The 15,879-nt window shown below is 45.1% G+C and overlaps 1 protein-coding gene across 3 annotated transcripts in view; it reads right to left on the reverse strand.

Annotated features, from left to right (window-relative positions):
• NAT10 (N-acetyltransferase 10) overlaps positions 1-15,879 on the reverse strand; it is a 42,164-nt gene that overhangs the window by 20,837 nt on the left and 5,448 nt on the right. For all 3 annotated transcript variants that reach the window (XM_001115721.5, XM_015114549.3, XM_015114550.3), the window contains exons 4-11: positions 14,398-14,569; positions 12,785-12,907; positions 10,414-10,475; positions 8,041-8,155; positions 7,832-7,939; positions 3,749-3,882; positions 2,484-2,577; positions 1,930-2,028 (exon numbers count right to left, since the gene is read on the reverse strand). In XM_001115721.5, the coding sequence (XP_001115721.3) occupies positions 1,930-2,028; positions 2,484-2,577; positions 3,749-3,882; positions 7,832-7,939; positions 8,041-8,155; positions 10,414-10,475; positions 12,785-12,907; positions 14,398-14,569 (907 nt within the window). The remainder of the gene's footprint in view (positions 1-1,929; positions 2,029-2,483; positions 2,578-3,748; positions 3,883-7,831; positions 7,940-8,040; positions 8,156-10,413; positions 10,476-12,784; positions 12,908-14,397; positions 14,570-15,879) is intronic.

The following is a 15,879-nucleotide window of genomic DNA, read 5'->3' on the forward strand; positions in this document are numbered from 1 at the left end:
GAAACACATTAACTGAAAGGACACATACCAGTATCAGAAATGAGTCACCCCTGGGGAGGGACAGAAGGGAATAGGATGGAAAGGGGTTGAGGGACTTCAACTGTATTTGTGATGTTTTAGTTCTTTAAAACAAAAATCTAAGTGACATTTAAAATATGAAACAAACACAGCAAACATCAAAATGCCAACAATACTTAAACCTGAGTGTTGGGCACCTGAATGTTATATTGGTCTCTGCACTCTCCTATACATTTGAACTATTTCATTACAAATAAGATGTTCTAACTGCTTTGCTACAAGTTGATGAGCCAGGGAGGCGGCAACCTCAACCATTTCTTTTTTTTATTTTTTGAGACAAAGCCTCACTCTGTCGCCCAGGCTGGAGTGCAGTGGAATGATCTCGGCTCATTGCAACCTCTGCCTCCAGGGTTCAACCAATTCTCGGGTTCAACCAATTATCCTGCCTTGGCCTCCCGAGTAGCTGGGATTACAGGCGCATGCCACCATGCCTGGCTAATTTTTTTTAATTTTAGTAGAGACGGGATTTTACTACGTTGGCCGGGATGGTCTCCAACTCCTGACCTCAAGTGATTCGCCCACCTCAGCCTCCCAAAGCACTGGGATTACAGCCATGAGCCACCGTGCCCGGCCAACCCCACTCATTGCTAGCAGCAGAATGTACATCCTCAACAGGGCCCCAGATCTTAGATTTTTCAAGGGAAAAACTAAACAAGCATCTCATAAAAGCAGCAGAAAGCAGCCCCCCAAGGGAGGTGAAGCCAACTTTTATCTAATATTCTTCTTTTTCTCAATGTTGAGACCAAAGAGAGGCCTGAAAGGAACACAAATGGAATCTCATAAAGTAAGGTCACCTCCTCTGTGCTCACACTGGAGACAAAAGAACTCTGGTAATATGAGAGAGTATTTGATTACAAATTCAAGAAGGAGCAAGGCCCGAGGCAGGGCATTTCAAGGAAATGTTTTCCTTCTTCGGTTTGTGTATTTTTCTTGAGTTTTAACAGGTCTCCGTGTTCTCATTGCCTGCAGCCTGACCCTCACCAACAGCAGCCTGTCCTCCTCCCAGCTGGGAGAATCAAGCAAAAGTGAGAAGAAATATACAGAATGAAGAGATTCTAGAAAGAGACTAGTAAGAAAAAATTAAGGTAAAGGGCATAAACACTTAATATTGTTTATAATCTGGCCTCTGATACAAAGGTATAACTTATTTGACATGCATATACATATGCTTTGACAGGCATAAAATGCTAGGGTACAAACTGCCAAATTCACCTGGCTCACTTCCCAACCCAATTCCAAAAACAATCAATGAACTTCCTCCAGTAAGAGCCCATTAGTCTCAGTCCATCTGTAAGCCCGTCACCTCATGCCTCTCCTAGAGATTTAGCAAAACTGCAGCCTTTGGACAAGTGCAGACCATTCAGGCTTACAGAGTGCTGGAGATTTTTAGAACTTTCGGGAAAACACTGTTTAAAAAAGAAAATAGGCCACTGGCTAAACCACAAAGATTCAGAGCACATTTTGCAAAGTTCTTTTTTTCATTTAAGCTGTAAGGTTATTGTTCTAGTTACAGATGCAACATTTCAAAAACTGCAATAACTAAGCAAAGTTAGAACTGATGTCAGAAGAAAGATTCTCTTTTAATTAATCAGTATACTTTCCACCCCACTTATTCCATATTCAAAGGACAAAAACACAACTTTTCAATCTAACTACATATATTTGTTAGTTTGCTGAATGTTTTTCTTTAGAAGAGGCTGAAAATCTGGAACAGGTTTAGCAAACACCACCATTGTCTAAAAGAGATGCAATTACACAAGACATGCATGTCTATAACAGGAAACATCTTAGAGCCAGTAAAATACAGCAAGACACTGGCCCTGCACATCAGGGTCTGAGAACAAGCCTCACCTGAATAGTCTGCCTGTGTTCTCGAAATACATTCACTCTGATCACTGCTTTGTTAAATTCAGGATTTAGAGACTGGATAATCTCATAATCCAGATGTTCCTGGTGGGGAGTCAAACCAATGACAAACTTTAGAAACAAGTTTTAGAAACTAAATATTATGAAAGTAAGCAAGCATTCTAAAGACCTCACTTGGATTTAAACCCAGCACTGTATCAAAATAAAAATCCTTTTTTTTTTTTTTTTTTGAGATGGAGTTTTGAGCCCAGGCTGGAGTACAATGGCATGATCTCAGCTCACTGCAACCTCTGCCCACCCCGGGTTCAAGCGATTCTCCTGCCTCAGCCTCCCAAGTAGCTGGGATTACAGGCATGTGCCACCACGCCCAGCTAATTTTGTATTTTTAGTAGAGATGGGGTTTCTCTATGTTGGTCAGGCTGGTCTCGAACTCCTGACCTCAGGTGATCCGCCCACCTCGGCCTCCCAAAGTACTGGGATTACAGGCGTGAGCCACCACGCCTGGTCCAAAATAAAAATTCTTAATCCAAATTTCCTACCTGATATTGCAGAGCATCAAATCCTTTAAATACAAATTCAAACAGAGTATGGAGGTTATCAGGGCTTGGGGAGGTAACAAAGATATTGGAGTACCTACAGAACAAAATAAAAGAAGGATTTTTAAGAAATTAGGAACATTTTAAAGAAACAATTTAAAAAAGAAAATATTTTTGTTTGCTCCTGTCCCAAAGGTGATAACCAGAGGTAACAGCAAGGGAAAAAGTCAGGACACCTTTTAGGAAGGAAAGCAAAGCAACTCCAGACATTTAGCTACCAACATCTGTGACAGCAAATTGCTTAGAAGCACTGTGGAGACAACGCCCTCAGTGTGCAGAACAGACAGACTGCTCCCCAATCCAGGGCACTGCTACAGTAAGTAGTTTCACGTCCATCACTAGCTGTGCTGAGACTTTCAAATGGTGAAGCTGGAGAGCTCAATCGGTGCTCAGGCCAAGGCCAAAGCTAACCTCCAAGTTAGCTTTGCCTTGCTGAGTATAAAGGATGCTAACAGCAGATACTAATGGCTAAGAGGCTGACAGTTAGAGCTAGAGCAGCACGAAGAACGAAGGATAAGGAGTCAGGAGCTAAGCTCAAGCCCCAGCTCTACCAGCACTGACTTGCTGGAGGATCTTGGGTAAATCACTGGAACTCCCCAAACCTGGGTTGATTCATCTATAAAATGCCCACAGAGCTCTAAAGAGCACCAAGGAAGATAATGCACAAAAGCAAACACAGTAAGTTCTAGGTGCATTATTATGGCTGAGAAGTTGGAAGAACATACTCTACTGGCAGTTGCATGTATCTTCCATACCCAACAGAAAAGAACAGAAAGTAACATCACACCTAAAACCAGCTCCTCAGAAGCCAAAGAAAGCTTCTCTTAATCAAAATCATTAAAATGTCAAACTTGTACTTTTCTCAGTCAGCAAGGCTGGTCACACATATTCTCATGCCCTGAGAGGTGTAAAGTTTCTTACTCCCATTTCTTTGCTTCTGCATGTTTGTTCAACTGTAAATAGTGATTACAAAGGCCCTGGTATATATGTGTCTATGTTTCCACACAAGTAAACATGCACCTTTAGGGTGGGTTGGGGAAACACTGCTGCTGTTTCCCGGCAGGAAATCAAGACCTAGAGAAATCACACACAGAACCCACTCAGAACTCAGAACTAGGAACGTCAGATACCAGTCCTCTGACCCCAACCCTGCACACTACCCCCACAGCGCCCAGAGTTCCTAAAGATGGGGGATCAAATCCCCTTACCCAAATGCCACCGCCCCAGCAATCGCCAATCCCAGGGCTGCAGATTTTCCCCGTCCTCGGGCAGCTGTGAGTGCAACAGTACTCCTCAGGGTCTTTTCAGAGATGCCCTCAATAAATTTCAAGACCGCTTTGGCCTGTGGAAAGAGAGACACGTTAGGTGAACTCCAAGAAAGGTCCAAGTTTCTGCCATTCACCACCATCACTGTGGAGAAGTGAGGTTGATGCCAGGCTAAATAAGAGGGCGGCAGTTCTTGCAGGCCAGAGAGCACTGCTCAGCACCTGGACTTCTCACTCCCTTGGTCATCTCCTGTCAGTCTCAAGGCCTACCGTACCAATTATTAATAGATGCTGATAATTCAAATTTACAGCTTCAGTCTGGAGCACTTCCCTGCACACCAGACTTTTTTTTTTTTTTCTTAGATGGAGTTGCGTTCTTGTTGCCCAGGCTGGAGTGCAGTGGTGCGATCTCAGCTCACTGCAACCTCCGCCTCACAAGTTCAAGCGATTTTTCTGCCTCAGCCTCCTAACTGGGATTACAGGTGCATGCCACCAAGCCCGGCTAATTTTTATATTTTTAGTAGAGATGGGGTTTCGCCATGTTGGCCAGGCTGGTCTCGAACTCCTGACCTCAGGTGATCTGCCCACCTTGGCCTCCCAAAGTGCTGGGATTAACAGGCGTGAGCCATGGCGCCTGGCCCACACCAGACTTTTTTTTTTTTTTTTTTTTTTTTGAGACAGAGTCTCGCTCTGTCACCAGGGGCTGGAGTGCAGTGGTGCAACCTCCACCTCCTGGGTTCACTTCAACCTCCACCTCCTCAGCTCACTTCAACCTCCACCTCCTGGGTTCAAGCGATTCTCCTGCCTCACCCCTCCCAAGTAGCTAGGATTACAGGCACACACCACCACACCCAGCTAATTTTTGTATTTTTAGTAGAGACAGAGTTTCACCATGTTGACCAGGATGGTCTCCATCTCTTGACCTCGTTCGTGATCCACCCACCTCAGTGTTCCAAAGTGATGGGATTACAGATGAGAGCCACCACACCCAGCTGGCCCACACCAAACTTTTATACACATGCAACTGCTTCCTGCACATTCCCATTTGTACACTACAGATCTCAAACTTGAAACTGAACGCCTAAAGTTGCCCCAAACCTCCTCCACCTAGTCTTTCCATCTCAGTTAACTGTTCAACTGCTTGGGCCAAAGTCTCCTCAGTTCTTCCCTGATAACTTGATTCGTCAGCAAATCCTGTTACCTCCAAAACATATATAAAATCCTACCATTCCTTACACCACTATCCTCCTCTACTGCTCTGTGCAAAGCCACCACCCTATCCTTCTTCCATCATGACAGCAGCCTCCTGACTAGTCTTCCTACTGCCATCCTCACCCCACCAGTCTATCTGCAACACGGCAGCCAGAGGATCCTCTTAAAAAGAAGTCTGGGGATGCCTCTGGCAGCTATGCTGAGAGGAGACTATGGACATAAAAGCTTCCACTGCTCCCATCTCTTATAGAGTAAGTGCCAAAGCCCTGCCAGTAGCCTGAAAGATCCTCCAAAAATCTCCTCCTCCATACCCACTCACCCTGCTTCAGCCCCTCAGCCTCCCTGCCAGGCCTGGAACACAGAGGGACATCCCTACCCCAGGCCCACGCACGTGCTGCTCCCTCTGCCTGAAGCACTGGCTCCCCAAGAGCCACAGGGCTTGTTTCCTCACCTCACCTCACCTCCTTCATGGCTTGGCTCCAAAATCACCTCCTGCATGAGGCCACCCCTGCCCCCTGTATGTAGAACCGCAGCACCCTACCCTCAGCTGTCATGCCCTATCCCTCTTTGCAACGTTTTCTTTTTTCCCCATTGTACACAGCATCTTCTGCTTCACCACATGATCTGCTCATGTCTTTCATTTACTGACTGTCTCATCTCACTAGGAGGCAAGCTCCATGAAGCAGGCGCATCCCTCTTGCCTACTGCTGGGCCCCAGTGCCTAGAGGAGAACCTAGAAGCAAAAGCAAGGTGCCAGTGACACAGAAGGACAGGAGCCACTAACTACTTACGGCCCAAACTGTGCTCCTCAGCTGGATCTGTGCTGGGAATATGTCTTTGAGGGTGGGAAGAAGGCCAGATGGTCCTGAGGAAGTTTGCCTAAGCAATGATGCTAAGAAGACACTGAAGAGACACAGGCCAAGGTAGATGGAAGGGGAGAGGCTTCAGGAAGCCAGAGTTTCTCCAGATGAAAACACTCAAAGGGAATCCAGGTCCTACTTAACTGGGCCTTGCCTGAAGGCTATATTTTACCCTTTTGTTTTATATTATGGAAGTTATAAACTCTGAAAAATCCAATGACATAACAGAAAGGTACCAAATCTAGACTAAAACGCATCCTAAAATGAAGAACCAATATAAAAAAGGCCAAAATCCAACTAAAAAGTGGGCAGAGGAAATAAGCAGACTGGCTGACCAAAAAAAAAAAAAAAAAAAAGAAAAAAACCAACAGCAACAACAACAAAACAACAGATGACCAATAATTGTATGAAGGAGGTATCCTCCTCTCTCCTATATGTCTCATATCAGATTGGAAAAAACTTACAAGTTTAATAGGAATCACTGTTGCAAGGGTGTAGGGAAAAAGGCATTTCCACACACTGGATAGTTCCATCAACTGGTACAACACCCATTTGAATACACACAACCTCTGATCCAGCAATTTCTCTTCTGGAAACGTATCCTAAACACAGTGCCCACAGACTTACCTGTAAGAATCCCCTAAGAGCACTGTTTCTAATAGTGGAAATGCTGGAATCAATCCAAATGTCTAACAGTGGACCACTTACACTCTGTAGCATGACCCCTTTGCATTTAATTCATTTATGTGCATGAAAAAAGAGGCAGCAGGATACATAATAAACTGTTAACAGCAGCTGTTTCTGCAGAGTAAAACTGCCAAGTGGAAACACCACTTCTTATTTCTTTATGTACTCTTTTTCTATTAACTTTTTGTTTTTTTTGTCATAGGCCATTTGTTTTCTTATAACACTACTTAACTAGAATCAGTCTCTCCTGCTTTATCCTATCGCTCACTCCTTCTCTTTTGGATACAGAGGGTACCAGGAAGTGAATCAAAAAAGCCTAGGGCCTGCAGCCAGAGCTGCATAAAGAGCTATGTAGCTGCTGATCATATTTCCAGAATGAAAAGAGAAGCCAGCCTGCTGGAACTCAGCCCTAAGTGGGAGGTGTCACTGCAGCTATCTTCCTTCTCAAGGGCAGCAACCCATGTTGCTCATTTGGCTCAAGCTGACCTAGAACCCTGAACACACCTGACAGTTCAAAGACCTCTGGGCTGTACCCAGTCAGTTCCCATCATGGCCCAGGAACTACCAGGGAAGCCAAGTTTACCAGTGCAGACCACCTCGGTGAGCACAGAAATGCATCCTGGCAGCTCTCACCCAGCCTGCTATTTGCACTGAAAGACCAGGTACATATCACCCCAGAGGGCCCGGCCCTCATCAGGCCTCACACTGGAACCAGGGTAAATACCAGACTAGGGGCCTCAAGTTCTCCTCTCACTTCTGAATAAGCTGTAGGCAAAACCTTTATATTATCAAAACTTAACTGAAATCGAAGAACACAGGTATATTGCCCACTCTTGGAAAAAGTGGTGAGAGCATTCCTCTTTCAATGTAACCTGTCCAGATGTAGTGGATCATGCCTATAATCTCAGCACCTTAGGAGGTTGAGGCAGGAGGACTGCTTGAGGCCAGGGGTTCGAAGTTACGGTGAGCCATGATCATGCCACTGCATTCCAGCTTGGGTGACAGAGCGAGACTCCGTCTTTTAAAAAATAATAATTCATCTGCTCCATCTGTCCCCTGACTGGAGGGGGTAATCCCTAGACTTCTTCTGTGAACCCAGACAACATGAAATAGCCCTACTGTTGCTGAGCACACACGAGTATGAGCAAGGGGAAAAGCCCCCTTCTCCAAGGAGGGTCTGAGTCTTGGGTCAACGTACCTCGGCTTCTGTTGCGCTCCGTATGCTATATTCTACCTTTGTGTTGGAAGTTCTGAGCACTACACTCACCTGGTCTAGAGTCTTACAGCAGTCCACCAACACACCCACAGGCTGGGTGTCCTGCAAGCTCTCCTTCAACTCCCTCAGCTCCAGATCGGAAGGACCAAGACTCTCATCCTACCAGAGAGAGGAGAAGGGGAAGGTCTGTCACTGCCACAGGAAGAACAACAGAGAAAACACAGCCTCCCCCAGATTCCTGGACCCCAGCACAGACTCACCGGAGTCTGGGGAGGCAGGGCCTCAATGGTGGCAACATGGGAGGAGATGGGCAGGATATTGAGCTGGTCATCAATGACGAGACACTTCTTACAAGAGGCCAGAGAGAGAAGAAACCTGAGAAACAAAACCGCTGCAATGAAGTGTTGGGGAGGGCATGCAATGTCTACACAGAGTATAACTTTTTTTCAAAAAATCTTTTGGCCCCAAGTGTCTCTAAGAAAGCCAGAAAAAGCTAAAACCCAGTTGGAGAGCAGCGTGAGATGATTCAGCACCTCCTCCACAAGGCACCTGAACATACTTTAAACAGCAAATCAGAAAACCGAGAGCTCATCCCAGGAGATCAATTATAAGCCCTCCTGTTGTGCATGATTGCCGCTATTCCCTACGCCATGGGGCCCTCCCCTCATCCTCCCAGGCTTGCTCTTTAGCACTAAGGTGTTTCAGGCTATCCTTAAATGGGGAATTCCAAACCCAACCCCATATGATCACCAGTCACACAGGGAAAAAACACAAATGAATTCACCTTCTGTCACTAGGAAAAAGAAATAAAAGGAACAAGGGGAAAGGAAAGCTCCCCAAAGAAATACAATACAAACGTTCTTGCATGCAGGGAAAAAAAATGTGTTTGACTATAAAATTCAAACATCCTCCCACTGCAAGAAAAAGATTTCACAGGCTTCTGTTGTATTCAGTAGCACACAGCTGCTCCTCCTGATCCGCTCATTCTACTGAGTTAGTGCATCACAGATGGTTAAAATAAGAAAGGCCCCCAGGGTTCATCAGGGCTCGGATTTCTACACCTCAGCACTACTGACATTTCGGACCAGATAATTCTTTGGTGTGGACCTGTCCTGTGCACCACCGGTTGTTCAGCAACATCCCTGGCCTCTACCCACTGGATGCCCACGGCACCCACCACTACCTCCCAAAGTCATTACAATCAAAACATTTCCAGACATTGCCCAACGTCCCCAGGGGGCCAAATGGCTCCATATGAGAACCACTGATTTAGATCAAATTTTCCTAAGGCGTTTCACAGGGTGCTAACTGGTGTTCCCATCCCGCCAAAAAAAACTGTGGTAAGATAAATTTGGGAAACAATCAGTTAAACAGGTCCCTGCTGCTGCAAGACTTTTCAGAGATTACAACAGGCTAGGGTAAATCTTCATAAAGGAAAAACAGTATCTGTGTTTCCCAGACATATATGGCCAAACTCTCCTCATACGGTCCCTCTCAAAAAACTAGTGTTCTATGGCCGGGCACAGTGGCTCACGCCTGTAATCCCAGCACTTTGGGAGGCTGAAGAGAAGATCACTTGAGGTCAGGAGTTCGACACCAGCCTGGCCAACATAGTAAAACCCCCACCTCTACTAAAAATACAAAAAATGGTCAGGAGCAGTGGCTCATCCCAGCACTTTGGGAGACGGAGCTGGGGCAGATCATTTGAGGTCAGGAGATCAGGACCAGCCTGGCCAACATGGTGAAACCTTGTCTCTACTAAAAATACAAAAATTAGTCAGGCATGGTGGTGGGCTCCTGTAATCCCGGCTACTTGGGAGGCTGAGGTACAAGAATCGCTTGAACCCGGGAGACAGAGGTTGCCCTGCGCCAAGATCGTGCCACTGTACTCCAGCCTGGGTATCAGAGCGAGACTCTGTCTCAAAAAAATAATAATAATAATACAAAAAATTAGCCGAGTGTGGTGGCAGGCACCTATAATCCCAGCTACTCGGGAGGCTGATACAGGAGAATCACTCGACCCAGGAGGCAGAGGTTGCAGTAAGCCAAGATCGCGCCACTACACTCCAGCCTGGGCAACACAGTGAGACTCCGTCTCAAAATAAATAAACAAATAAATAAATATTTAATTTCAGATAACAAATTGTGTATCATATTTGAAATTATGGGTGATCCTTTGCTCAGAAGAAACATTTTGTCGCCTTTTTCTGCCTCTAATTACATCTCACCCCTCCCATATTTTTCTTATCATTTTTACTACGCGAAATATGTCATATCCATAATAAAAAGTTTGGAAAAACTAGTGTTCTATGAAATATCTTCTGGGAAAGAGTGATCCAGAAAAATCACTCCTTTAAAAGATGAGTAAGCTAAGAGCCAGAGAGAGTAACTTGGTTTAACTGAACTGTCAGGGGCAGCAGCAAAACAAAATTGAGGTTTCCTGGCTCCAACTTTCTACCACATTTCACTGCTTCCAGTTAGTCTCACAACTGCTGCTGCTGTCAAGAATTTCATCATTTTTGGAATCGTGTACTACTTTCCCCAATGCAAAAGCAAAGCTTTCAGCTGAGTCCAAGATAAAAATATCCTTCCCAACGTAGCTGCCCCACAATTGGGAGGAACTATAGACCTACCTTTCATTAAATCTTCCCACCACATCCTGATGGGCCTCAGTTCTGTACCTGGAATGCACATCCTAACAAAGAAAGACAACATCCATTAACAAAGGCATGCAAACAGTGCTGAGGACCAGGGTCCAAATACAACGCTCTATCCAAGGAGACATGGGCAATCTTGCTGGAAACAAAATCACTCCCACACACCCTGCTGTGCCAAATGGTATTTGCTAAAACTGGGATCAGACACTGAATGCAATGTTGCTTATTAAAATCTTTCACTTTTCCACATTTTTTTCTAGCATCCTAAGTTATATTCATTTATTTCATAAAACTGGCATGCTGTGTGCCAGATATGCTGTGTATACACTAGTGAACAAAGCATGACCTCTGTTCTCATGGCACTTGGAGTGTAATGGAGGGAGGAAGAAAAATGAGTAGAAAAATACCCATTTTGGCAAATGCTACATGTGAAATACAGACTGCACAGATAGCAAGTGGGGGTCACTTATGTAGGGTAGTGAGGGAGAGCCTCTCCGAGATAAGCTGAGGCCTGAAGAATAAGTAGGTAGCCATGTAAGAGAGAGAGGAAGAACAAACTGATATGAACACAAAGTCATTCATTCACTCTCAAATATCTAAGGAATGCTTACCAAATGCCAGGCATTCTTCTTTTTTTTTTTTTGAGACGGAGTCTCGCTCTGTCACCCAGGCTGGAGTGCAGTGGCCAGATCTCAGCTCACTGCAAGCTCCGCCTCCCGGGTTCACGCCATTCTCCTGCCTTAGCCTCCCGAGTAGCTGGGAATACAGGCGCCCGCCACCTCGCCTGGCTAGTTTTTTGTATTTTTTAGTAGAGACGGGGTTTCACCGTGTTAGCCAGGATGGTCTCGATCTCCTGACCTCATGATCCACCCGTCTCAGCCTCCCAAAGTGCTGGGATTACAGGCTTGAGCCACCGTGCCCGGCCTGCCAGGCACTCTTGTAAGATCTGGAAAGGCAACAGCAAAGAAAACTAGCTCTCTGTTCCAATCAAATTTATTTTTTTTTTTTTTTTTTTACTTTTTGAGATGGAGTCTTGCCCTGTCACCCAGGCTGGAGTGCAGTGGCCTGACCTCAGCTCACTGCAACCTCCACCTCCTGAGTTCAAGTGATTCTCCCGCCTCAGCCTCCCTAGTAGCTGGAATTACAGGTGTGCGTCACCATACGTGGTTAATTTTTTTTGTATTTTTGGTAGAGATGAGGTTTCACCATGTTGGCCAGGCTGGTCTCAAACTCTTGACCTCAGGTGATCCACCCATCTCAGGCTCCCAAAGTGCTGGGATTACAGGCATGAGCCACTGTGCCTAGCCCTCCGATAAAATTTACAGACTAGTACAGAAGGACAGACTAATAATAATAATAATAATAATAATAATAATAATAACAACAACAACTTTAGGTAACTGTCAAGTGCTCTGAAGAAAAATAAAGCCGGTTAAGGAGTGACAGGCAGAGCTGCCTACTGTAAACAGGGTGTGAGGAAAGACCACACGGATGAGGTGATATCTGAGCAGGGACTTGAATGCAATGAGGAAGTGAGCCAGGCAGAGGTCCAGAGGAAGCACATTCCAGTGGGAACTGCAAGTGTCAAGGCTCTAGCATGAGTGTGTGCTGGGCATGTCTGAGGACGTTCGAGGAGGCCAAAAGGGCTGTAGTGCAAGTGATGATGGGAGAAGTAATGACAGGAAACAGCCCCTAAGATTTGAGGCAAGTTCATTTCATCAGACCAAGTCCAATCCGACCACCATTACAGAGCTGCTGGGCATGGGCATGACTTTAAAACTTGCCTCTGAACACAACTTGGCAACACTGATAGAGAGAGGAGACCAGCTCTGCATCAGGTGAGACACATCCCTAACTCTTCACCATGTCCTCAGTGTCTTTTGCTTTGGGAGAACAGAGTATCTGCTGGAGTTGAAATTCTTGCCAAACTGGGAGTACAACTAGCAAATGTTCCTTAGTCATCCATTAGGATAAGGGCCAGTGAGGAGTCTACACATGGTCCTTTTTTTTTGCAATACACAAATTTAGGCACTGGCATTGCTCCTTATACAGTATCATTCCAGAAAATTTAACTACATAAAAGCTGCATCATATCTGAATCTCACTAATGTAGAATTTGCAAATGCCTGAAAACAAAGGTGAAATTCAGAGATTCCTAGGCACACTCAGGGACCCTGAGATTTAACTGCAGTGACTTTTTCACTAGTTAAAATCAAAGAGCTCTTAGCCCTGAGGCTGTGCTGGCTACTCACTGGAGCTGCCCAACAGGAATTCTTTAAAGAAAGCAGAACACAGCAAAAACAGATGTACTTGAACCCTCACAATTAAGTTAAAAACAGATGCTTACCATGGTCATTGTGTACAATTGCTTGAGTGAGTTCATGGTCCGTAGGAGGATGACCACTAGCCCACCACCTTCCACTGTTTCTACGGTCCTGGCCAGCAAGTTTGGAGTTAAGGCTTCGAAATCCTGGAAGAAGGGGCGTGAGAAAGGGTATTCATGCGAATACCAACCCAAGGGGCTTTTTTTTTTTTGAGATGGAGTCTCGCTCTGTCACCCAAGCTGCAATGCAGTGGTACAATCTTGGCTCACCACCCACCTGGGCCTCCCAAAATGCTGGGATTACAGGTGAGCCACCGCACCTGGCCCAACCCAAGGGACTCTTAACCAAAGCAAGGTGATAAGGCAAAAAGACGACTTCGCAGCATAAAGCCAAGACCGTACTTCTTCCCACCTTGACTTCCCAGGATACACACACAGGGCGCACCACAGAAGAGGACCAAGCCCTCGAATATATGAATACCTGGTTTTATATGCCAAAAATGGGTCTCTTATTAGAGACATTGTTAGTTTTATATGTCAAAAACCTCTCTGATAAACTCTTATTTGGAAACAAATTTTCCAGCCTTCATTGATTCACACTTGAATTTCAGAAACATCTTACATTTTCTGACATTTATAGCCCAAACCTGTTTGACAAAACTATACCACATGGGGGAGCTGCTGCTCCCAGGAGTCATTACTCAGGCAACTGATCAAGGCAGCAAGCAGAAGACCACTCCCTACAAATCAGTGATCAGCCAGGGCATTCCCCTGAGTAAAGGTGAAAATGAGGCAAAACGCCCTCTTTTTTGACCTCCAACGTGGGAAGCAAGCCAGGAGTACAGGAGACAACCCATGTTTTGTGAGGTATGTAACTCGACATAATAAAGGGCACAGTCGTAGGTGTATATGATAAACACATTGAATGTGGGGATTTGTGCTTAATTTTGTCTTGTCTTTTTTGGGAGAATGGGGAAGGGAGGTGGCACGGGAGTCAAAGAAACAAAGAATAAAACAAAGACCACCAGAGCTTACACGCACATGCATACACACACACACACACACACAAAGTGAAACTTAGTCTATTAACTTGCCAGGCAAGAGAATACATACCAGTGCAGAAATTCACCAAGTAGTCTCTGAGAGATAAAGTGAGGGGTTTTTAAGGGCTAGAAACGGGGAGAGGGGCCTTCATGGTGGGTATGCTACTCAGGCACTCTGGACAGGACATTTAAGTGCATTGGTCTGTATTCCAGTTGGAAAACAAGTCCTATTGCTCACTGGACAAGAAAGTCTTTGGTGAACGCCAATAAGGACCTGGGGTCCTAGAGGCACGCAAAGTCTCTGGCATTTGCTTTATCAGCTTTAGCTAGTTAGAACCAGTTATAACAATGCATCACTTCAGTTCCGGTGTCTCTAGACAAGTGCTGATTTAAGTAGAAAATTCTCTTTTTATATGGGGTAAGTGACCAAGTGTACTTTGGAAAGTGGCCGGGATTTCCACTAATAATGCTTGGGGATAGGGAATATGGGACTTCTCCTCTCCTTACTGTACATTTGTTTCCAGTGGAAAGTCAGGCAGCCCAAGCAACCCTCAAGACTCTGCCTTCAATCAGAGGCTAGAGGAAATCACCCACCTGCAGCACACACATGCCGAAGGTATTGCCCAGGATCTTGTGGGTCTCATTGTAGTAGCAGTAGCGAATGTTTGTGGCTGCTATGAAGAGTTCAAAGGGGTCATCCTGCTTTATGTTCAACGTTCCATTCTTTATTTTCTTCTGCAGCTGTCGCATTCTTTTCTTCCGGTGACTGCAATCACACGCCCCCAATCCCATGAGAGCCAGTTAACCAGAGAGGCTAAAGAGTTGGAACCAGGGGACGGGCTCAGTCATCACCCACTTAGACTTTCAGAGCGAGTAGGGAACTTGAAAGTGTGAGGCCCACTTCAGGTGGAGGGCAGTGGAGAGGCATTAGAGTGCTTAAGGGCTTGGTGTAAGAGTGATAAGTCTATGTGTGAACACTGCTATTTTGCTCTGTGACCTCGAGCAAATACTTTGCTTTAAAAGTTGGGTAACAGGGTAGCTAACCCTCACATTTGGCCAAAGCCAGAGCTTGAAACCAAACCTGAGTGGCCTCATTATCTCAGTCATAAGCCAATGCTTCAACTACACTGTGCTGTTCCCCAGAGATCCTGGGAAAGACAAGGTGATGGCACATTACTTTATTCATCCTTCCTAGAGGACTTCCTTCCCGAGAATGTGGGATTATGTCTTCGAGGGCAGGTCTTATATAAGACAATAATGATATAGGACACAGGGATCAGAATGGAATCTGGACATCTCTAAGGAATCCCTGAATTATTTTTGGTCTTAAAAACCCTGCATATCCAGCTGCTATTTACCTTTCCTTTACCAAAAGAGAGAACTAGAATGTTCTAGAATGGAGGATTACAGCTGATCAAAATTTTACCATAGTTGTCTAACTTAATAGCTAGAACAAAGGCCCTTCCTCCTGTGGGCCTCCATTTCCTCATCTATGAACCAAGGCAGTGGGTGAGTTTATCTCCACTGTTCCTTCTGGCTCAGGCCTTAAGCCCATGACTTACAAGCAGGCATTAGCTTGAACATAATGCTCCACCACAGCAAGGCAGGGGTAGGGCGGAAGAGCTATAAGAGGTACAAAAATATATTTTTAGAAGTGAAGCCAGCTGGTTTAAATTCAAAAAGCAAATCTGCCCAGAAGACTCTGAATTGCCTAATTCCACACCCGTCTCACATTTGCCAAATGAAAAATATTGAAAACCAGAAGCCCTAAAAACTTAAAATTCTGGGATAGGCAGCAGGCCTTATTCTCAATCTGTATTAAAAATGCCTACCTCTCAAAATATGAGACTATATACAACAGAATACCAATTATGGTTCAAAACTACATACCAGTAATAAACATATAGATGCTGACAATGCCTAGACACTGAAATGCTTTTTATTTTCATCTTTGGGTTTTCTGCACTTTTCACATTTCAACAATAAGGCTCTTATGATTGTCTGGTTTCCTTTAGGCAGAATCCCTTTACTTTAAAACCACAGGACAGGGGCAAGTTTGGCCTCTGGAACTAATTT

Source organism: Macaca mulatta, chromosome 14 (assembly GCF_049350105.2).
Source record: "Macaca mulatta isolate MMU2019108-1 chromosome 14, T2T-MMU8v2.0, whole genome shotgun sequence".
Taxonomy (NCBI): domain Eukaryota; kingdom Metazoa; phylum Chordata; class Mammalia; order Primates; family Cercopithecidae; genus Macaca; species Macaca mulatta.